Genomic DNA, 24,872 nt, shown 5'->3' with positions numbered 1-24,872 from the left:
AATCACCTCACAGATGCAAAGTATGTGGCAAAACCCAACATTCCTGAAAAGAAATTCTCAGCAAATTAGGAATGGGAGGGAAACCTCCTCACATAGGAAAAGCCAGCGTCCAGCATCACACTTACTGAAGACAGGACAAAGCAACAACAGCCACTCTCTCCACTTCTGGTCGGCGCCATCCCGAAGGCTCAACCAGGGCAGTAACGCGAGCGACAGAAACTGGACGCACCCAGACTGGGTACGAAGAACTGAAACGTTCTATTCACAGGCAACAAGCTTATCTCTATGAAGAAAATCCAAAAACATTTCCCAAGAAAACTAGAATTGAGGAGTTTTAACAAAGTTTTCATCAAACTTAGTTACAAAAAAATACAAAAATGAATTATATTTCTACATCCTAGCACTGATGGAAAACTGAAAGAAACACATTTAAACCTGTGTCAAAAACAGGAAAATAATTATAAAATCTGTTAAGATACGGACTACCTTGTACACTGAAAACTGCAGAACGTTACCAAGGACAAATTATAAAAGATGTACATAAATGGAGAGTTACTGTGTTCATGGAATGTAAACCTCACTATCATTATGTGTCAATTCTCCCCAAATCGATTTATACATTCGATGCAATCCCAATAAAAATGTTTTTAAGGGTGGCTCAGTCAGTTCAGCCGCTGTCTTCGGCTCAGGTCACGATCTCAGGGTCCTGGGATCGAGTCCCGCATCAGGCTCCTTGCTCAGCAGGGAGCCTGCTTCTCTCTCCACCTCTGCCTGCCCCTCTGCCTGCTTGTGCGTGCTCTCTCTCTTTCTCTCTCTCTCTGACAAATAAATAAATAAGTAAAACCTTAACAACAAGAAAACTAAAAAAAAAAAAAAAAAAGGACACTGCAGGGCAGGTGTCAGGACAGAGAAGCAGACCAAGGACACGGGCCCAGAGATAAATCAGCAGTGGGGGGCGGATGATCCCGACACCGGCACCAGCCAGCTGAGGGGAGAAGGGAGAGCCCGTCCAGCTAACGGCGCTGGAACAGCTTCACATCCACATGAGGGGGGCAGAGAACTTAGATCCATACCTCAAACCACATACTAGTATTAGCTTAAAACGGGCCACAGACCTAAAAATGTAAACCATAAAACTATAGAACTTCTGGGAGAAAACCTCCACGGCTTTGGTAGCACAGATTTCTTAATAGCTGTACCACCAAAAGCAAGATCATAAAAGAAAAAAATTAATAAATTGGACTATGCCAAAAATTCAAAAGAGTGTTGTTCAAAAGACACTATTATTAGCAGAATAAGAAAGAGAAGCTAGAGACTAGGAGAACGTATTTGCAAATCACATACCTGATAACAGTTTATATCCGGACACGGACAGTGGTAATACAGATCTCACAGTGCACACCCTCCCACGAACCTCAATTGTAAGAAAACTAATAAAAAGATGGGGGGGGGGGGCACAAGAACAGACACTTCAACAAAGATAAAAGGAGAACAAAGAGGCACGTGGAAAGACTGTTTGGTGTCACCAGCCATTAGGGAAACAAAGGGAAAGGGCAATGAGATAAAGGCAGAGAATCCACAAGTAGGACTCCCGCACACAGCCAGCGCTAGCGAGGGTGTGGGCCAAAGGCCGCTCACCGCAGGCAGTTTCACAAGTTAGAATACACCCTCCATCCCGACCGGGCTACCGAGAGAAGCGGAAGCCCCGCGCACAGCGGGACTCGCACACCAGTGCTCGTGGCACCTTATCTGGAGTCGTCCAAACCTGGCGAGAGCGAGTCTACCAACGGGGGTGAATGACCAAGTGCGGCCAATCTACTGTGTGGAGCAGGACTTGGCAACGAAAGGCCAAAAGCTACGGATGCGCGCTCTCCAACAATCGTGCTGAGTACGGGAGACTGGATCCCCCACTCGGATGCGCTCTCCAACAATCGTGCTCAGCGCAGGAGCCCAGACCCCCACCCCCAAAGGCTACTACACGACCGACTACATTTGCACGAAGCTTCAGGAAACACAAACTAAGGCACAGTGACAAAAAGCAAATGGGGGGCTGCCTGAAGCAGCAGGAAACTCCCAGGCGGACAGCACGGTCATCATCTCCATTACGGTAGCTCTGCAGGTGCACAAAGATGTCGTGACTTGACAGGATGTACGGGCAGTAATTTAAGGTGTGTAAACTCTACCTCGGGAAAGCGGTAAAAACAAAACCAACAGAGACTGGCGAAGTTCCCTGTGCTTCTCACCTCCCAGGTTTGTCCCCAGTTCGCGTACCCACCCCCCGCCCCCCCCCCCCGTAAGGTTCACCTTTAACCAGGAAGGTCAGTCCCACTAGGGTCTTTACACTCTCACCCCTGGACCTCTGAACCCAGGAAAGGCCGACTCCGATCTATGTGACTCATACCTACACTCTGCAGACATTATCGTCCCGTAGGTATGTGAAACAGGCTTTGTAGTCAGCATTACGATGGATTCTTGCTGAAAATGTCACCTAGTTTAATTGTTCTAGCGTTCACGGTGAGGCTCCATCACAATGCATCTATTCCTGCTCTGGTGACGAACACCTGAGTCTATTTTTAAATGAGCAATTTCAACTGTATTAAGTATAAAAGCAAACCATTTGAATCAGGCATTCTGTACCATGCACTCCATACCACGTGTATTAGGACACAAGAACGTAATTTATGCAGTTCGACAACACTAGAGTTTTGGTGTTGGACTGGGGACTATTCAAATTCAAATGTTATCCAGTGTCTCCTGTGTATCTAATGCTACATGCCAGACATTCTGGGGACGGGTACGATTTAAACAGCAGATCTCTGCTCACAGAGCTTATTTCTCTCACTATCTGCAGAACTACAACCACTACGCTAACTCCACGATCCATCAGGTCGTCGTGCTGGCATGTGTCTGTCTGAAGCCGAGTGAACGGAGGCAATGAGACACTTAGGAGCCGCGGAGGAAGGCGAGGAGGTACCCCTGCAACTCCAGACCCTCCCCCCTCAGCAAGGAGGGCAGAAGAAGGGCGGAGAGGGCGGTGGGGCTGTGGGTCAACGGAGAGAAACAGCCTCCCTGCAGCAACCACACAGGGCAATCCAACCGCCTCATGCTCTGCAGGAATGACTCCTGCCAGCGTCAACCAGGAATCATCCACGGGGCAGCCGAGTTTCCAAGGAACGCCTAGAAGAAATAACTACATCTGGGACTCCTGATAATGACCAAAGACCGTGAACTGAGTAAAGTGCTTTTAGGTTAGGAAAGCCACTGGCATTTATTTAAGTGCGCCAGACAGGACCAAACTCAACCCGATCCATCAAACAGACTTCTGTTCTGAACGGAATGTCAAAAACAAAGCCACACTGGAAAGCATAACCTATCTTGGGAAACAGTGGTTATAATTTTCAGAATTCAAACTTCAGAGATGATGCTTACTCGTTTCTTCACTATCTGTTCAAATGATTTAATGACCTTACAAAATCTATCTAGGAACAGGAAGCAGAGAACTTTCATTTGCGAATAGAAACCTAACCAAGTTTTAAGATAAGATGTTCCCCTCCTCTTCTGTGAGGTCGAATGCACACGAGAAAAAGTCATCACTACCTGTCAGTCATGCTGGGGAGAGTGTGGAAAACACTGCTGCCTCAGTGACGGAGAGTCACAGCGGTGACAAAGGGAAATGGGGTTTCAGTTCTGGCATGACGGATGTCCCCTCATTTAGAAATAGTTGGGGCAAGGGGACACACTGCACACTGTTCTTTGTGAAGGAGTCAGAGCAGCCCTGAGAAGGGAGACTACAGAAATAAATCATCTGGTACTTGCAGTCCTATTGCAGAAAGTGACTTTCTATAATTGAAAACAATCCCATTTGAGAAGATATCCAATATACCGTGCACTGAATTTAAAACCCACCCCCAGAGAAGCTATCCCGGCGGCAGGGAGGGGGAGAGGCAGCACGGAGGCCCTCCAAAATCGCCGGGCGGCGGTGGTCTCGAAGCCGTATGCCGAGGCCCACGCTGACCCAGCCAAGCGGCACACGCACGCACAGCACAGGGCCCTGGACGTCGGCTCTAACCTCAGGCAGATGGTGTCTTCAGAAACACACGACCAAGTGGCTGGGCTGTAGACGCCTGCACCAGCAAACCACAGCCTAGAAGCCCACATTCCCTGAACCCCTGCCGGTCTCCGAGGTATTAAACTTTGCTCTGATGTGGTCAGAGGTCCAAGAAACAACTTCACTCACAATATCCTTTTAAAGAAAACAGTCCCATTTCACCCAAACTTGAACCGGAATTTGAATTTAAAGCCCTTCTTGTTGCTAGTATGCCAATGCAACCGGCCTCTAGTGCCGATCCTTCCCCACATCTGTCAGCAGCCCCAGCGGCCCTCCGCCTCTGCGCCAGCCTTTCCTGGGCGCACTCCCAGTGAGATGCGTTTCTGAGCCCACCAACGGCCCCCGCCAGACAGGGCACCGGCCGGAGCAGCCAGGAAGCTCAAGGAAGACCCAACTTGCCATCAAGTACCTGGCGAGACCACATTCTCACCCACCCAGACCGCCGTTTACTTACACCTCAGCACCTCCACAATCAAGTTCATGTCAGTGCTGAGCTTCTTGATGTGGTCCAGGTTAGCTACCGTGGTGATTGGCACATACTGATCACTGTCCATCTGCGATATAAGGTACATGTCGCTGGCCAGGTTCTCCCTGCAGAAAGAAGACAAGAGCTTTTAATGCCTCCTTCTCTAAAGGGACGCTTCCAAAGGGGGGGCGAGCGTGGTACGGCTTCAGAGCCAGATGAGAGCTCCAACCCCAACTGTGCCGCATCCTCTCTCGGACCTTAGGGAAAAATTTTAAAGACATCTGGGGAGGCAGAGAGAGCAGAAGTATAGTGCACCTTTTACAATCACAATAAATGAGTGGATAATCCATTAAAAATGTATTTATAGCTTATCTTTGTTCTAAAAAGTGTTGAGTAGCTAATTAAAAACACACATACAGTTTTTTAGGTAAGAAAATCCAGCTGAAAGAACAGAAAGCTAAGAAAGCTACAGACAGGCCAGGAAAGGCCGGTGCCCAAGTGCCTGCTGCGCCCGCCAAGCCCTCTGGAACGTGAGCAGCCGAAAGCAGAGAAGGACCCGGGACCGATCTCACAGCCCGCGGGGTCACAGCAGGCAGGCTGCAGGCGCTGGCCGCTCGGGGGTTTGGGCCTCTGGTGAGGCTTCTAGTAAGAAGTCTCCGTGAACAGGACAACGTGCTCAGAACACTTCAACGCAGACACACTGGTCCTGGGGAAGGCAGAGGACCGTCTCCAAGGTCCGCAGACGGCAACACTGCTCCAGCCCCGCCAGCCAAGCAGCGCAGGAGGGACAGAGGGAGCTGTGCGGGATGCAGACGCGGCTCCCACCTCGTGGCCTCCGAGCGGCAGCTCCCCCCTGCACAGCGGATGCAGGGGCCGTGGGCCAGGGCCCTGACTGGGGAGGGCTGGGCCAGGAAGGCAAGCTGGGGCACCCGCCCCGCCTCTCCCCTCCACACAGCCCCACAGTCTCCACAGCGGCCCTTCCCAGAGGCTCCGTGGAAGTCCGAAGGTAACCCCAGAGAAACACCTGAAACAGCACCATTGCGGACAGAAAACCTTACACACGGCCCGTCAGTTATCCTCGCAAAGAAAACTACACCGAACCCAATCCCATCTTCCTGTATGTAGGTTTCTGCCACATGGAACTTTAAAAGTCCCGCTCCGCACATCAATAGAAAAGGCAGCACTCGGGACAAAGGCACAAGAGAAACGACAAGTGGCACATCCAGAACGAGTTGCCACGGCAGAGCATGGGTACTGGGGGAACCAGAACAGGAAATCTGCTCCAACTTCGCTGTGCTCAAGAGTGTCTCTGTGAGGCCCCACCCCAGAGTCTGACTCCACAGGACTGGGGACGGGGGGTCGTGTCCAGGACTCTGAATTTCAAAAAGCAACCCGGGTCATGATCATCACGATGAATATGGGGAGAACCGTGGGAAACACCGGCCTAGCTGATTCGGTTCAGTTCTCCCCGTCAAAGGCTTTCACTCCTCCATATTCCCCACGCCCTGTGCAGAGATCAACAGCTCCCTGCCCCTCGTGCACAGTGTCACACCCAGACGTAACAGTCAGCGCACGGCACCCGAGAGCGCAGGCACTAGAAAAGCCATCGGCAGCCTTACCTAGATAAGCAGAATTCCAACGTCTTTTTAAGTACTTCTCGGGGGTCCTCCTGGCTTTCTGGCTGAGACTCATTTCCTCCTATATAAAAGAAATGATCAACTCAGGAAAAATGGTTTAAAATTTACCAAGCAGATGATTCAGCACAGTGATTCTCCTGTTTTCAATATACATATTAACTCATCTACACATCTACACATCTGTGCACAGACAGTAAGAAAACCACTACTTCACCTACTAAGAAAAGGAAATCAGAGGCAAAAGACTTAAAATCCCCTCTCCCCTAAACCAAAACAGCAGTTAACCTGAGGAGTAAGACTTATTAGCCAAGTGCAGAGGTCCTTCTTCCCTGCCCCTCCACCCCGTAAAAAAAGTGTTAAGTTTCTTTAATACCTTGTCTCAATTCAAAAAGGACTTCCAGGTAGCTTACAAGAACACAGATACTTAAACAATAACAAAATATAAAGGAAAGAATAAAAGCAAAGAAAAAGATAAACACAGGCCAGAACAATAAAGGCTGGGGATCCTAAGCTCACGGGCCATAAGGGCGACGCAGTGTCTACACCAGAGCCTTACGAACGTGCTCTAACGTCCATGCAGTCAAAGCTGCAGGCGGCAAGCGCTGTGCTTCAGAGGTCGGATGGGAGGGTACCACGTAAGCGGCCCTCACGAGCAGACAGAAGCCAGCACCAGCTTGTAGCGGAGACTTCTCCCAAGATGCCAGATGGTACAGGGGGAGACATTTAAGTGTGTTTGCCACGAGGCACTGGTCACGGACCAGTGGGCACCGTCAGCAGCCACCCACTGTGACAGCAGGATTTTCATACTGGAGTTTGGGGTGAGGTCCCTGCTCCCCTCCTCCGGACTCTGCACAGCAGGCGACGACCCTATTTTTAGGTTGCCAGGGTATCAGAGGCACGGAAACACAAAAAACTAACAAGTTTTTCATACACTTCTGTGTAGATCTGCGTAATCCTATACGTGGAATTTTCTGAGAAGAAACACTTAAATTTTACAAGTCAAAGACCAACAAAAAATAAGGGAAAAATAGGGCATTTATTAACAAATAAGAACAGAGAGCTCGTGCCTGTTTCATGTCGAACTTTACCAAAATCCACCCCCAAACAGCAAAAGCAAACAATAAAACAAAGCAAAAAAACCCACAACCAACAAAATAAAACCAATGGACTTGACGAGGCTGGAAATTACAAAAGGCCCTTGAAACACAATCTAATGTCATTCCTTTGTCCAGAAAGGCCTTCCTGGGCACTCACTTAAACTCATATCCCACCACAGATTTCAGACATCTACTGTCTCCCGCACGCCAGGCACTCTTGCAACGCTGTTTCCTCAGCCTAAAGGCGTCAAACTCCGCTCCTGGAGGGAGAGGCAATGCGCACCTGAATAAATAAACATTCGACATCAAGTCAGGGGCAACTGGACACCGAGAATACCACAGGCGCGGGGAGAGCAGGGCAGAGGGGACGGCAGGCCTGGCCGGGATCCGAGGGAACGCAACCCCTAGCAGGCAGTTCCCCCAGGTGCACAGGGGAACACATGAGGAATGAGGCCACAGAGGCAGGGAGGGAGGCTGAGGACATGAGAATTCTAACCTAAATGTGACAGGAAGCCAACGGACGTCTTGGAGCAATTTCTCTGCTCTGTGCTGAAGATGGACAGTGAAGGCCCAAGAAGCAAAGAGCCTAGTTCGGACGCCAGTGCAACAATCAAGGACAAACTAGTATTTGGGACTATTCTAGGTGAAGGATACGACTTGAGCCACAAACACAGGAAGAGCTGAGGTCTAGGACTGACCCCCCTGGGCTTGCCGATCTCCTAAGGAAAACTGAGAGGACAAGGCCAGGGTGACGGGACATGGAGTCAGCAGGAAACAGGACACAGCAAGGCCAGATGAGGGAGGACATGGGTTCCCCACTCGGCCTGGCAGCACCCCATCACTGGAGGCCTGGAGAAAGGCGGTGCTGGTCATGAGGCTGGGGCAACAGTCCACCCGGACGGGGCTTGAGGGCGCATGGGAGGCAAGCACATAGAGGCAGCTGATGCAGACGATGCTTCTGGAGAGTGCTGGTGGGGGAAGACAGGATATCGAAGGCGGTCTCATGTAACGGAAGCGAGGACAGAGCTATGTGGAAGACGCCTCACGCAGCTGAGGCAGGGTCCCTTGTCAACACACGGGCAGAGGGGTCACACAGGATGTGAGACAGACAGGTGTCGGGGTGTAAAGGACTCTTCTGACAGCGCCAGTCCTCACAATTAAGACACAGTCGTGAGGTCATCTGCTTCTCGGTGAGAGAGAGAGCAACCAGCACACAGCTGGGAATGGAGGCGGGTGCCAGCTGCAAGATGACAGAAGAGGAGGTCCCCGCGCACGCTCCCCTCGGCAAGGATCCAGCGTCCATCCTCAGACGAAAGTGTCCTGTGGCAGCTGTGGCACCCAGGGAGCAGACTGAGACCCGGATGTGGTCCAAGGCTAAGCAGAGCCGTCGGAGAAAGCGGGCCCTGCATGCAGGCAGCTGACTTGCCGGAGGCCCCAGCTATAGCCTTGTTTGACTTGGTCCAGTCCCCAGCATCTCTGCCAAGAAGGGGCCTTGCCCACCCGAGCCCCAGGTCATAGGCGCACAGACCTCAGTCCTGGCTTTGGACCCCACAATGGCCGACGACCCAGCTCCAGTCCCGCTGGGCGGCAGTCCAGTTAGCGTACTCGGTCACTCTCAAGTACTACGTGGGTCCTGGAAGTGGGCTCCAGCCACCTTCCGGCTCGTCCCTGAGCAGGTCTGCTGGCCAAGGGTCCCAAAGGAAAATGGGTGCAGTCAGTGTCCCGAGACAGGCCAGCCGGCCTCAGGGTCCTGAAGTGCACCTGGGACTTGGCTTCAGCTTCCCCAGCTGCATCACAGTCCACAAGCAGTTCTGCCCACCCGGAGACGCGCCCAGGGACCAGGCGAGACCCACAGCCTGCTAACAAGCCCCCTAACTCCACTGCAGACCCAGCAGCAGCCTCGTGACCCAGCTCCGACCCATCCTGACTGTGAAAGCAGAGGGAACGCCATCAGCCCAAACCCACAGGAGAATGTCCTTGCCAGACAAAACCAGTCTGTAAAGACAGAAGAGGTGTTTGCTCCTTCAAATGCACAGCATCAACGCGCGGCTACAAGAATCGGGCACGTATGGCACCACCAATGGAAACTAACAAGGCTCTAGTAACTGATGCCAATGAAACACAGATGGACTCAAAACAATCACCTTAAAGAGACTCAGGGAAATCCAAGAGAACACACACAGACAACTGAATGCAATCAGGAAAATGATGCAGAAACAAAGTAAGACGTTTAGCAATGGAACAGAAACCACAGGAAAGAACCAAACAGAAACACAAGGATAAACCTAAGAACTCAACACAGCACTTCCACAGCAGCGTCAGCCGTGTGGAGCGAAGACTCAAAAAAATGCAGAGACGGGTCATATGACTACAGCCCCTTAGAGGGACAATAAGAACCAAGAATGAAGACAAGTGGGGAAGTCTATGTGAGTGACGGGCACCATGTGCCAGTCTGCGTATGAACACCAACAACCTGAAAAAGAGATCAAGAAAACAAACCCATTCACAACTGCATCAGAAAGAACAAAAAATACCCACAAATGAATTCAACCAAGTGAAAGACCTGTACCCTGAGAGCTACAGACGCTGACGAAAGAAACGGAGTAAGACACAAATAAGTGGAAAGATAGTCTGCACTTACGGACTGCAACATCATCATTAGAATGTCCACACTCCCAAAGCAATCCACAGATTCAATGCAATCCAACCCAAAATTCCAATGGCATTTTTCAAAGAAACAGACCAAACAATCCTAAAATTCGTATGAAACCACAAAGACCCTGAATAGCCAAAGCAATCTCAAGAAAGGACAAAGGGGACTTCAAATTACACTACAAAGTAATCAAAACAGGTTGGTATGAGAATTAAAAAAGACACAATCAGTGAAGAGAGTCCAGAAATAAACCCACACATATACAGTCAACTGATTTTCAACAAGGCTGACAAGAATATTTAATGGGGAAAAAGTGTCTTCAATGAGTGGTGTTAGGAAAATTGGACAGCCACATGCAAAAGAATGAAACTGAACCTTTATCTCACATAAGATGTCACGTTGTTGTGAAGTAGACCAAAATCAACTCAAAATGGGTTAAAGATGCACGTAACACCCAAAACTGTAGAACTCCTAGAAGAAAATGTGGGAGAAAAGCCCCTCAACACTGGTCTTGGCAACAACTTTTTAGACCTACACCCAAAGCACAGGCAACAGAAACAAAACAAACAAGTGGGACCGCATCAAACCAAAAGCTTTTGCATAGCAAAGGAAGCCACTGACAAAATGAAAAGGTTGCCTATGGAATGGGAGAAAGTATTTACAGTATCTATATTTATCTGATAAGGGGCTATATCCAAAACATATAAGAAATGTATTCACACTTAAGAGCAAAACAAAAACCTGATTTTAAAATGGGCAAAGGGGGCGCCTGGGGGGCTCAGTCGGTTAAGCGTCTGCCTTCGGCTCAGGTCACGATCTCAGGGTCTTGGGATCAAGTCCCACATGCGCACCCGTGCTCACTGCGGCTCTGCTCACAGGAGCCGAGACCAAGGACCACCCCGGCGGCTGACCGCGGATGCGCGGATGAAGAAGATGTGATGTATACACACACTGGGACATACAATAGCTATAAAAAAGGAAGAATCCTGCCATTTGAGACGACGTGAGCATTGAGGCACTACGCTAAGTGACAGAAGTCAGAGAAAGGGAAAAACTACATGATCTCACCTGTATGTGGAATCTACAAAGTCCAAACCATTCAACCAAAGGACGGACCCATGGCTGGAGAGTGGGGACAACGGGGACGTGCTGGTCACAGGATATGATTCAGTCACCAGCTCAGTGAGGTTCTGGGGATCTTAGGTACAGCACGCTGACTACAGTCAACAATACTGTATCACACGCTGCAAGCCTGATAGGAGAGCAGATCGTACAATGTTCTCAGCACACCGAAACCAGAAAAACAAAAACACTCTGTGAGTTAATAGATGTGTTAATTAGCTTGATTATGGTAATCATTTCACAGTGACTACATAATATCAAATGATCAATGTTGGATACTGTAAACATATTCAAATTTTACTTGTCAATTATACCTCAATAAAGCTAGAAAAAATTGTAACCTTATCCCATTTTTCTTATACTGTTTCCTTACGCTTTTGTCTTTTCTATTGTAGTTCCCATCCTCTTACCCTACCTATCACAAGCTTAGTATGTGTAGTAGTAATTGTCTCTCTCTGCCAAACAGAGGTAAGCTCACATATAGCAGGGGCTCTTGTCAGCTACACTCACTGATGCATCCCAAGTAAACAGGGTACATGGGTTCTGAATAAATATTTCTGAATGGAAAAACAAAACAGAGTAAATGAAAGAAGTTTTCCAATGTAGGAACACTGGTCCCTAAGAGATATGAGACCTACAACTTTCCCAAGCCCGGGCTCTGCAAGTGGGACGGGAAGCCAAGAAGCCAGTGGGCATGCTGCGCGAGGAGGCACAGAAGAGGGTGCCAGGACAGGCCACACCAGGAGGGCCTCACAAGCAGGCAGCCCTGTCACAGCATGGGTGTGATGCGATCCCGGGAAGTGGGGAAGAATGACCCAAAAGGACGAGAAGCAGCATGCATCCCTCCCTCACACAGGGCTGGACCAGAACACCACAGCTACACAGAGCATGGGGTCTTGCCTCGGGGGCTGGAAGTAACTGGCTCCGAAGCAGCACTCCACTCCTGCCTAACAAATCTTAAAACAAGATTTAAAAAGGATCAAACTATTTCCATGTCAGTTAGATGCATCCCGGAACAATAATCAAACTATTTAAAGAAATACAAAAATACCAAGCACCCAACCAAAAATTACCATGAATGTCAAGCAGGAAAAGTCACCCATTAACTAACAGCGACCTAGCCAGAACAGCGACACAGGTGTTAACACTGACCAAGATAATTATCATGCCAACTGTCCACATGCTTCAAAAGTTAGGTAGAGACATGAAAAATATTTAAAAGACCCAAATCAGACTTCTACAAATGAAAACTACAATGCCTGATAGGAAAAATACACTTGATGGAATTAACAACAGATTAGACATTACAGAAGATTAATGAGCTTGAAGATAGATATACCAGAAACTTTCCAAAATGAAACCAAGAAATAAGAATTTTTAAAAAGGACAGAGGATGGGGCGCCTGGGTGGTTCAGTGGGTTCAGCCTCTGCCTTCGGCTCAGGTCATGATCTCAGGGTCCTGGGACAGAGTGCCCTGTCGGACTCCCTGATCAGCGGGGAGTCTGCTTCTCCCTCTCCCTTTGCCCCTCCTCTGACTGGTGCTATCACACTGTCTGTCAAAAAATAAATAAAATCTGTAAAAATATGTATTTGAAAAAAAAAAAAAAGGAGAGGGGGACCTGGGTGGCTCAGTGGGTTAAAGCCTCTGCCTTCGGCTCAGGTCATGGTCTCAGGGTCCTGGAATCGAGTGCCCCATCAGGCTCTCTGCTCAGCGGGGAGTCTGCCTCCCTGTCTCTGTCTGCCTATCTCTCTGCCTACTTGTGATCTCTGACTGTCAAATAAATAATAAATAAAATCTTTGGGGAAAAAAAGGGGAGAGGATCAGTGAACTCTGAGACAACTTCAAGGGTCTTAACAGAGGTATAGCCAGAGATCAAGAAAGAAAGGAACGGCCAGGGAGACAATGGGAGAGAGGCAACATTTGAAGATATTATAGCCAACATTTCTCCAAGTCTGGTGAAAACATTTATGAATCACAGACTGAAGAAACTCAGTGAACACCTACCATAAGAAACATAAAGAATGTCTTGTGCTCGCTTCGGCAGCACATATAGAAACATAAAGAATGTCTTTAAGTTACATCATGATCAAAATGCCCAAGACCACTGATAAAGAAAAAGGGCTTGACCAAAAAAAAAAAAAAAAAAAAATCTGACAACAGAGAATTCTATACAAAGCAAAAATGAATGTAAAATAAAAATGGTTTGGCTGAAACAATCCACCACAGCAGAAATGCACTACAAGAAACATCCAAGTCCTTTAGGTGGAAGCAAAAGGATACCAGAGGAGGTCCAAATTTACACAAACGAATGAAGACCACCAGAAGGGATAACCCAGAGCACCCCCCTAACAAGAGCAAAATACATATTCTTCTCAAGGGCAAAGGGAACATGTACTAAGATGGCCCAGATTCTGGGCCACAGTACAAATCTTAATAAATTCAAAGGGATTCAAGTCATACGAATTATGTCCCATGACTATAAGGAGATTAAATTAGAAACCAAGAAAAGAAACGTTCCCGGAAAATCCCTAAATATTTGGAAACTAAATACCAGACTTGTAAATTACCCATGGATCAAAGAAAAAAAAATTCAAAAAGAAATCAGAAATAATTTTGAACTGCATTTTTTTTAAAACCACACCCACTATATCAGAATTTGTGAGGCCGTGCTAATAGCCTACTTCGGAGACTTATGGACGTGAACAGCTACCACAGAAAAGAAGAAATGCCTCTCATCAATGAGCTCCGTTTCCACTGAAGACACTAGGGAAAAAAGTAAACCCCAAGTAACAAAGAGAAAGTAGATCATACAGATCAGAAGAAAACCAAGGACACATGAAGGAGAAAAACAAGGAGGAAAAACAACTAAACCAACTACTGGTTCTTTCAGACAATCACCAAAACTGACGAACCTCTACACGGATTTATTACAGGGAGAAAAGAGACACGAACTGCCAATCACAGTAAGGAGTTCAGTGACATGGCCGCAGATCCCACAGACGGGAAATCAACACGGCATTAGGAGCAAGTCTAAGAAACAGAGTTGACACTTCAGATGACGGGGATGAATCTCCACAAGACCCAAGTCACTAAAACTCCCTCAGGAAGACACAGAAGACCTGAGTAGCCTACATGAAAAAGCAAACTGTAGGGCCACCTGGGTGGCTCAGACGGTTGAGTGTCTGACTTAGGGTTTTGGCTCAGGTCTTGTTCTCATGGTTGTGGGTTTTCAGCCCCGTGCTGGGCTCCATGCTAGGTGTGGAGCCGACTTAAAAACAAACAAAAACTACAGCTGAAAACTTACCGTAACACAAAACCCTAGGCCCAAATGGCTCCACTTCTTCATTTAAAAAAGAAATAATAAACTCTTCCCCAAAAAAACTGCATAGGAGGGAATACAATGAAAAGAAAACTACAGACCAACATCCCTCATGAACACAGGTATAAAAATTCTATGCAAAATTCTGGCCAATCTAATCTAACAACTAATCAAAAGTGTGTTACATCATGATCCAGTGAAGCTTATCCCAGGAATATAAGGTGGACTGAATACATGAAAAATCATCCTAAGACTAAAAGAAAAAAGATGATCATTGCCACGACGGAGAAAAAAGCATGACAAATTCCAACAACCACTCCTTACATAAACTCTCGGCAAACATAACAGAAGGGCACCTCATGAACCTGGTAAAGGTCCTGTACATAAACCAAACTAACATTACACTTTCTGTAAAATGCAATGTCTCCCCCACGATTAGTCCCATGTTGGCTCTCACGATCTGTTCACCTCTGTTTGTAAAAGTAATCCCTGCACTCGCTGTGGAGCTTGAACTCACAGCTCCGTATCAAGAGCCACACACTCCACTGACTAAGTCATCCAGGTACTCCTCTGTTCACCTTTGTAATGAAGGCTCTATCCAGGGAGATCAGGTAAGATGAAGAAGTTAGAGGCAAAGACAGACAGACAGAAAGACAAAAAAAAAAAAAAAAGAGGGGCGCCTGGGTGGCTCAGTGGGTTAAGCCGCTGCCTTCGGCTTGGGTCATGGTCTCGGGGTCCTGGGATCGAGTCCCGCATCGGGCTCTCTGCTCAGCAGAGAGCCTGCTTCCCTTCCTCTCTCTCTGCCTGCCTCTCTTGTGATTTCTCTCTGTCAAATAAATAAATCTTTAAAAAAAAAAAAAAAAAAAAGAAAGAAAGAATGACAGAAAGACAAAGAGAAAGAAAGAAAGAAAAAGGAATCAGATTGGATAAGAAATAAAGCTGAACGTATTCACGAATAACATGACTGTCTATGTAAAAGATATGGAATCCACAAAAAGCTCCTACAACTAGTAAGTGACCTTAACATGTTTCCAGAGAATATCAATTTACAAAAATTAACTATATTTCTATATAATAATTTCAAATTAAATTTTTAAAAAATCACCTACAACGGCACCAAAAAAATAGGAAATACTTAAGGATAATTATTTAAGTACAGAAGACATGGAAGACCAGGACACTGAAAAGTAAAAAAGACAGCCGAGAGACAGTAAGGAAGACCTAGCCAGGTGCAGACATGCAACAGCTCACGCACACCACACTAAAATGCCCTTTTCTCTAAGAGATCTATGGCTTCAATGCAATCCCAATAAAAATCTCACCGCTCTGGAGTCACTGACCAGGTCATTGTAACCTGGATGGAAATGAAGAGGAGGAACTAGGATAGCCAAAATAATTCTGAAAAAGAACAAAACTGGAAAGCTAACACTGCTTGTTTTTAAGGCTTACTTACAGTAATCACAACAGTGTGGCACTGTGGTGAAAACAGATTCCACAGACGGTGGAAAGGAAAGACACAGTCCAGAGATACACTGACACATGCAGGGACAAATGATCCTGATGACAACACAAAGACAGCTCAATGGAAAAGGGGGATCTTTCTAGCAAATGGCGATTAAAAAACACTTTGCTGCTCTACCTCACACTACATCCAACAGTTAACTTGAAATGAGCCACAGACCTTAAAAATGTAAAACTTAAAATTATACAACCTCTGGGAGAACACCTTCGTGACTCTGGATTAAGCACAGATTTCTTGGATACAAAACCAGAAGCAAGATCCGTAAAAGAAAAAAAAACTGATTAAAAAAAAAAAAACTAGACTGGGGTGCGTGGGTGGCTCAGTGGGTTAAGCCTCTGCCCTCGGCTCGGGTCATGATCTCAGGGTCCTGGGATGGAGCCCCGCATCCAGCTCTCTGCTCAGCGGGGAGCCTGCTTCCTCCTCTCTCTGCCTGCCTCTCTGCCTACCTGTGATCTCTGTCAAATAAATAAGTAAATAAGTCTTAAAAAAAAAACAAAACCAGACTACCTATAAAATTTAAACTTCTAATTCTCAAAAGATAATGTCAGAAGAACAAAAAACAAGCCACAGACTGGAAGAATATATTCGCAATTATAAATCTGATAAAAACTTGTGTACAAACATATAAAGAACTCCCAAAACTCAGTGGTAACACAACCCAGCAGGAAAATGCGCAGAAGACCCAAACAGATCATCTCTTCACCGAAATGGTAAATGCGTATGTTAAAGACGGTTGACACTATCAGTCATTAGGAAAAACAACTTAAAACTACAGTACGATCCAACCACCTTCTGAAGGGCTGAAATTAAAGGACTGATCCCATCAGGTGGCGCGGCCGGAGCCTCGCTGCACGGTGGACGCGCTTACAGCAGCGCCACTACAGACCACAGCTCCACCGTTTCTTCAGAGGATAACCTACCAGATGGTCATCGATTCCGTTCTCATGTATTTCCCCAAGAGAAGCGAAAACATACATGTATACGAAGTCCTGCCTTATAAGTGTTCATAGCAGCTTTATTGGTTAACAGTCCCCACCCCAAACTGGAAAACACCCAAATATTCACCAGCAGGCAAACAAAAAACCAACTGGGGCACAGGATGGAACAGAACACTGCGCTCAGAAATTGCGGAAATGACCTATGAATGTTACAACATGAGTGAATCTCGAAATTAGTAAGCCAAGGAAAAGAAGCCTGACAAAAAGCACACATGCCATAAAAATCCATTTATATAAAATTCTAGAAAATGCAAACTAACTCAGAGTGACAGAGAGCCTGTATCAGTGTTTGCCCGGGGCAGGGAGGGGCCCAGGAAGCTTTCTGCGGTGACAAGTATGCCACGATCTGGACGGCGTTGCAGGGACAAACACATCCTACCGAACGCCGCAGAGAACAGAGTGGGAGTGGAAGTCAGCAAATCAACCCCATCATGCCCTCAACCGTGTGCGCCAAACCGGGGCGAGTAACACCTACAGAAAAGCTGGGCTCCGCTTCCAGCACGTGATGTTTGTTGTACGTCATGTACAGCTCTACAGCCCGAAGAAAGAGGAGGAGGAGGAGAGCGCCAGGTCTAGGAGAGAACAGAGGGCTCGCTACGGCCGTCCAGGAGCTCAGCCGCACAGCTGGGAGTTTGCGATCCCGAACTCAAAACGACGGCAGCGCACACTGCATGTTTTGTTCGGCCCCCGTCAATGCGGTCAGGACCAGACACACCGGAGCCAGAGAGCTCATGGAGGGAAGTGAGAACAGGCCTGGGTGCCAGAGGCAGAGGTGGGAGGAAGAGAGGGCGGGAGGATGAGTGCCAGCGGCCATGGTGAAGGCAAGGTGTTCACGGGGCTCGCCCTTTCAGGGGACACACCAACATGGACACGCCGCTGTCCCCTGGAAGCGCGTGCGCACTACGTGCAAGAACGTGTGTTAACAGACCGCCTCCTGGGAAGGCTCGCGCAGCGACACGGTGGGAAGGAGGGGCTTCTCGAACTCGCGCCTGGCTCCGGACCGTCCCCTGGGGGACCAGACACACTCCCCGTGCCTCTGGTCCACGTGAATCCCGTCAGCCACCTTCGGCCGGTTATCTGTCCCCCTCCAAGGGCCCCATCCTACCGCTCACGAGGCAGCTGCATCCCAGCCCACCACCGGCGGGGCCTTCACACCACGCTCGCCTTCCAGATGCAGGCAGCACCACAATCGCAGGGGAGCCGTCCGCATCCGTCTCCCCGTGGTAGTTCTCCAGCGGCCCACATCGCGGCCCTGAGACAACTGCTCTCTTCCCCCGCCCCCCGCTCTTTCTCTTCTGCAAACAGCCTTCCCTGTGCCCTCCCTTCTTATGAAGAAGCCAGCCCCGCAGGTCCCGAGTCTCGCCTCCGGCTCTGGCGGTCCCTCGCTGCGCTGTCCCGGATGCCTGGCCCTGCAGTCCCCCTCCTGCATCTCCCAATCCACCCAGACCCGCCCCCCAGGAACTGCTCAGCTCTCCCGCTCCTGGGGCCGCCTTCCTGACAGAGCTCCATACCCACTTAAGAGCCAATTTCAAGGAGAATCAAAGGGACCAATGAAAGGCACGGTGTTTAGAGAAAGACTGAAGCTAAATTTTAAAAAGCAAAATGAAAAAGCTCGCACTCTATATAAAAATGAGTTCATGACACAGCCTTACCGGTCTCGCTATTTTCAGGCGGAGACTCATGTTCCGAGCAATCCAGAGCCAAAGTGCTCACAGCAGTTTGGTCTGACTCCTGCAAATCTGCCAGCGCCACATTCTCACGACTTTTGTCACCATCACCATTGGCATCCAATCCTGTAATTAGGAATTTTATCCCAAACGGCAAAATCAGAAGAGTAACTTTCTTTTAAAACAAAACAAAATAAAAGCTTACAGTTGTAGTTACTTCAATTTCTGTAACTTGGACTCCTTGGCTCTTCAGTACTATAACCACAACACACATTTTAATTAACAATTTCTTTTTTCAATCCTTTTTTTTTTTTTTTTTCATTTTAAGTAGGCTCCCTGCCCAATGTGGGGCCTCAGCTCACAACCCTGAGATCCAGAGTTGCACGCTCTGCTAACTGAACCAGCCAGGTGCCCCAGTCAGCAATTCCTTCAAGATGGATTAAACGGGAACAAAGACAACACCGAGAGAGCAAAGGCTCTCGCCATCCCAGTCACGCCCACAGCTCACCCTCCTGGCCGCAGTCCGTGCAAGGGCCCGACGGCTCCTCCCAGTCGGCACTCACACCGCCGTCTGCCGCGCTGCCCGCTTCCAAGTGCAGCACCGGCGTCCCCCACACTTTAGCATTAGGGTTTAGCTCCGAAACCTTGGCTGTCGGCACCTAGGGGAGAATGTGACAAACATCTGTACCCCAATTCCAACCAAACACAATTTTACTCACTAATTCACACTTGAAACGCAGCTGTGTGAGAGAGTTAGGCCAGAGAGGCGGAGTCTATTTACACATCCACTGGGGCGGAAACATCGTGCAAAGAACAGAAGTTGACAGGCTGAGCTCAGCCTCATCCACCAGCAGGCTCCTCAGCTCCCAATACGCAGAAGGCTCTCCAGAAACTGCACGTGAAAGACGAGGTACCTGCCTTCGTGGACATTCAGGAAATAACGGGGGACCCAACTGTCATCTCTGTCCTAGACACAGCTCACAGACTGACCACCGGAACGGACTGTCGGTGGAGAAAAGTCTTCCATCCCCACCATTCACATCAGCAAAGGAGACAGACAACACTAGCCCCTCAGAAGAGCAGAGGTCTCACAATGGGTCCGCCGGGCCAGGGCTCCGTGCTGCTCACGTGCAGGGATCGCGGTCTCCATCCTGCTCCAACATGCTGTTTGTCCCGAATGCCCGCCCCCTGTCCACATGCTCACACCTTCATTTCCTTTGGGGATGGGTGAGCTCTTCCCTGGTGCACCTAACTAGCCCCTGACTTTTCCTCTCTTGCTCACACACCTCAAGTGGATATCTGAGTCTAAAGAAAATCAGTGTCCCTGGGGCAGCTGCTCCCCCAACTCACTCCGATTCGTCCTCACAATGCTCTCAGCAAACCTGCCAAGTGACTTCCTTTGCGCATGTAACACAAGCCCTGATACCACCATGCACAGTCGGGAGTTTCCTAGGAGAGCCACAAGGGTGCTAGTCCCAGGAGCCCTCGGGGAATGTCAGGCAGGAGCCCTGAACTGGGAGCAGCCTCCCTGCCTGAGGCCAAGGGCAGATGTTACGCAGCACTGTCCCCAGACGTGACAAGGGTCAGGAAATACCATGACCCGCCTTCGAGGACACGTGTGCATTAACAATCTTCAGAAGACAGAGTCCCCCTGGCTGGGGTGACAAAGGCTTGCAGTGAGAACCAAAACTGACACGGACACGAGAGGCCTTGTGGTTAGACGACAGTACGCACTTCGCTCACACCTATGAAGTGAGGGAACCGACCACCCCCCACCAGAACCAGAGGCCTAATGAGGCCTGTCTGGGCTTCTCCTTATAAAGTGACAGGGCAGCAAGCGAGGCTCCCCTTCTCCGGAGTATCACACCTCGGAATCTCCGGTTCTCCTCCCTTCCGACGGGACACCGAAGCATCCAGCGCATTTTCAGCGCAGCGCTTCTCTCTCTTCCGCCCACCTCTCCAGGAAGCGCGCCCGACACGCTCACGGAGCGCCTCCCCGGCGCTCAGCAGTCCGGATAAAACGGTGAGCAAGCAGACCCCACCCCTGCCCTCCTGAGCAAAGAGGATGATTCGGGAGACGCTCCATGTTTCACAGACACCCCTACCCTCCCCCAGCATTTCCATGTTTCCATCTGCTTTTTGTTTTTTATTTCATTTTGTTTTGAACTCCTCCCCTCTCTCTTTCCCAGTCCAATGCTGGTATCAAGGCCTTTTCCTCACTGGACTCTCCACCATGCACAGGCACACATCGAGCCTTCCCACGTTTCTGTATTCAATCCCCTGAAGTGGCCCCTGACCTCAGGCACACACTCCAGTTCCCGCCGCCCATTGAACGGGTCCTTCCGAGCTGAGCACCTTCCGGAGCTACCTGCTCTGGGGTGTCCCCTGCACGGACTGCCCATCACACTAGGACGCAACGCCCGAAGCAACAGCCTCGGAGCCAGCGCAGGGCTCGCCCTGCTACAACACACTTGACCTTCCCACTAGTCCGTCCCTTCCGCTCGCCACGGTACTGCTAGTGCCTCGCAGCCCTGACCTCAGTACAGCTGCGCCTGAGAAAGGTGCTCAAGGAATGAATGTTTAACGAAGAACAACAAGAGTTTTGTGCCAGAACTGAAAAGAAACCTATCCTTATGTAAGGTACTTCTTCTTCAGTGGTGAAGACTCCACAGTGGGTTAAGCCGCTGCCTTCGGCTCGGGTCATGATCTCAGGGTCCTGGGATCGAGTCCCGCATCGGGCTCTCTGCTCAGCGGGGAGCCTGCTTCCCTCTCTCTCTCTCTGCCTGCCTCTCTATCTACTTGTGATCTCTCTCTGTCAAATAAATAAATAAAAAATCTTTAAAAAAAAAAAAGAATTTGGGACATAGCACAACTTTAAGCAGCTAACCGGTATTCAAGTGATCCTCTTGAGTGACAAGGGATAAAAGAATGGAGACGTATACTTAGGAGCTGATGACATGACAAGTACCTCGAGTCTGCTAGGTGCCAGGCACATTCACGTACCTTCCTGAGCGGAATCCCAACAACCCTATGAGGGTGTCACAAAGAAGAAAACCATGGCAGAGAGAGCTTAAGTAACATGTCCACGAAGACAGTAATTAGAAAACTGTTCTAACATCAGCAAAAACATTACCAAAAACTCATTACCTTCTCATAATTCACATGAAAAATAACTAGTCTGTTGTATTTCTTTAAGGTGTGGGTCTTCTCCTAAAGTCATGTGGACTCCAAGCATCCATCAACAACTCAAGTTTCACCTGCTTGGCGACCTTATTTTTCCACTGAAAATTCATGGCTAAGCAGTGGTTATTAAAAAGTGAGCTGACCGGGGCGCCTGGGTGGCTCAGTGGGTTAAGCTTCTGCCTTCGGCTCAGGTCATGATCTCAGGGTCCTGGGATTGAGCCCCGCATCGGGCTCTCTGCTCAGTGGGGAGCCTGCTTCCTCCTCTCTCTCTGCCTGCCTCTCTGCCTACTTGTGATCTCCCTCTGTCAAATAAATAAAATCTTAAAAAAAAAAAAAGAAAAAAGTGAGCTGACCTTAGCAGCCATGCTCTGAAGTAATTTTATTTTTTTTTTGAGTATTTTATTTATTTATTTGACAGAGATCACAAGTAGGCACAGAGGCAGGGAGAGAGGAGGAAGCAGGCTCCCCACAGAGCAGAGAGCCGGATGCGGGGCTCAATCCCAGGACCCTGGGATCATGACCTGAGCCGAAGGCAGAGGCCTTAACCCACTGAGCCACCCAGGTGCCCCATCCCTGAAGTAATTTTATATAAATGACCAACACTGCTCTTTCAAAGTAAAGCATCCAGAAATTCTTAAAAAGTAATAAATCAAGGGCACCTGGTGGCTCAATTGGTTAAGCAACTGCCTTCGGCTAAGGTCATGATCCTGGAGTCCTGGGATTGAGTCCCGCATCAGGCTCCCTGCTTGGCAGGGAGTCTGCTTCTCCCTCTGACGACCCCCCCTTCTCATGCGCTCTCTCTCTCTCTCTCAAAGAAATAAAATCTTTAAAAATAATAATAATAATAATAAATCAATAAATAAATTCTAACACTCTAAAGAAATTCTACTCCCCAACAGTAGGCTCCATTAAAAAAAAAGAAGAAAACAAAAACACAAAACCTAACAATTCATGAATCTCTTCTGGACACGAGAAAGAATGGTCCCACTGACACGTTACTGAGTAGGAATCAGTAACTAGTATCAGAGAAGCGGACAAGGGAGCTGGGGAATATAAAGTAGGTGAGACAGTGGAGAAAGGAAACTTTCAAATGTTTTATTTCAAGTTAGCATGGACTACTGCCGCCCAAGAAGCGGAATTATTCGGCGCAGTCCACTGGCTTCTCAAGCGTCCGTTACCTCCGGTTCTTCATCTGCAAAATGCAGTAAGAGCCACTGCCTAGGACCGGTGGGAAACAACGTCCGGACAAGTGCTCTGAGAAATGAAGTGGTGAAAAGAAAACACCTGCATTAAACGTGCTCACACGAGAGCACCACGCAGGCCTACGTCAATCGAAAAGGACCTGCACATCTGGCGTGAAGGGAGCGCCAGGGCCCGTGTGTGCGCTACACGGATGAGCCCCGTACAGACTGGCAGAGGACTGGTCCTCACCCCCGCTACACAAACAGTTCCGTGCATGTCACTTAAAGGCCTAATTCTGTTATGTTCTGCCTCCACGACTATTTAAGAAACAAAAGCAATTAACTTGAATGTAACTCCTTTTGGCAAAAGTCCCAAATGTGGGAATGGAAAAGAGATTAATGGGTAATTCCCTATGTTACTGATGCTCATGTAACTGACATATAACATTTGAACCGCCTCTATCTCCTTACTACCATCAATCATTTTTCTTGCTTAATGCAACAAAAATCACTAGTAATAAACTATCATGGGGCACCTGGGTGGCTGAGTCGGTTAAGCGCCTGCCTTCAGCTTGGATCCTGAGTCCAGGGTCCTGGGATCCAGCGCCATGTCAGGCTCCCTGCTCAGAGGGGAATCTGCTTATGTCCCTCCCTCTGCCTCTGACCCTCCCCTCTCCGCTCCTGTGTGCTCACCTGCGTGCGTGCACTTTCTCCTCTCGAATAAATAAAATCCTTTAAAAAAAAAAAAGGTAAATAGGGTGCCTGGGTGGCTCAGTGGTTTGGGCCTCTGCTTTTGGCTCAGGTCATGATCTCAGGGTCCTGGGAGCGAGCCCCATATCAGGCTCTCTGCTCCGTGGGAAGCCTGCTCCCCCCTTTCTGTGCCTGCCTCTCTGCCTACTTGAGCTCTCTCTCTGCCAAATAAATAAATAAAACCTTTATTTATAAATAAATAAATAAAATAAAAATTAAAAAAAGGTAAATAAACTATCATCAAAAAGGTAAGAAACAAGAAGTGCTGGTGAGGCTGCTGACAAGGGAGGCCGTGCACTGTTGGGGGACCACAGACTGCGGCAGCCACTCTGGAAAACAGTATGGAGGCTCCTCAAAAAACTGAAAGTAATGGGCGCCTGGGTGGCTCAGTGGGTTAAGCCTCTGCCTTCGGCTCAGGTCATGATCGCAGGGTCCTGGGATCGAGCCCCGCATCAGGCTCTCTGCTCAGCGGGGAGCCTGCTTCCTCCTCTCTCTCTGCCTGCCTCTCTGCCGACTTGTGATCTCTGTCTGTCAAATAAATACATAAAATCTTAAAAAAAAAAAAAAAAAAAACCTGGAAGGAGAAACCTGTACGATCCAGCAGTCCCACTTCTAGATGTTTACCTGAAGAAAACAAAAATACTGATTTGGAAAAAAGTATCCGCACCGGGTGTTCCCTGCAACATTATTTACAGATATGGAAGCCACCGCAGAGCGCGCTGCCGGGTAAAGCCCATGTGGCGTCTATGCGACGGAACATTACTCGGTCGTAAAGGAAACCAGTGAAGTCCTGCTGCCTGCAAGGATGCACAGAGAACTGCCAGGGTGCTCTGCTGAAGGAAACAAGTCAGAGACACCCTGTGATCTCACTGCTGTGTGGAATTTAAAAACGAACAAATGAACTGTTCTCGTAGAACAAATCTGGCGGCTGTGGCGGGGGGCTGGGAAAATGGGTGAACTGTTTTTTAGTTGTAAGATTTTTTACTTATTTGTGTGTGTGAGAGAGCGAGCGAGCACAGAAGCAGGGGGAGCTGCAGACAGAGGGGGAAGCAGGCTCCCCACTGAGCAGGAAGGCCAGTGTGGGACTCAATCCCGGGACCCTGAGATCATGACCTGAGCCGAAGGCAGAGGCTTATTTAACCCACTGAGCCACCCAGGCATCTCAGTT

At 48.6% G+C, this 24,872-nt stretch overlaps 1 protein-coding gene across 5 annotated transcripts in view; it reads right to left on the bottom strand.

Moving 5' to 3' along the window:
• Nucleotides 1–24,872, bottom strand: part of LARP4B (La ribonucleoprotein 4B) — a 91,702-nt gene that overhangs the window by 26,342 nt on the left and 40,488 nt on the right. For all 5 annotated transcript variants that reach the window (XM_046013964.1, XM_046013967.1, XM_046013965.1 and 2 more), the window contains 4 exons: nt 19,099–19,249; nt 18,576–18,716; nt 6,194–6,272; nt 4,563–4,699 (listed from right to left, as the gene is read on the bottom strand). In XM_046013964.1, coding sequence (XP_045869920.1) covers nt 4,563–4,699; nt 6,194–6,272; nt 18,576–18,716; nt 19,099–19,249 — 508 coding nt within the window. The remainder of the gene's footprint in view (nt 1–4,562; nt 4,700–6,193; nt 6,273–18,575; nt 18,717–19,098; nt 19,250–24,872) is intronic.

Source organism: Meles meles, chromosome 7 (assembly GCF_922984935.1).
Source record: "Meles meles chromosome 7, mMelMel3.1 paternal haplotype, whole genome shotgun sequence".
Taxonomy (NCBI): domain Eukaryota; kingdom Metazoa; phylum Chordata; class Mammalia; order Carnivora; family Mustelidae; genus Meles; species Meles meles.
This window is presented reverse-complemented; position numbering and strand designations above follow the sequence as displayed.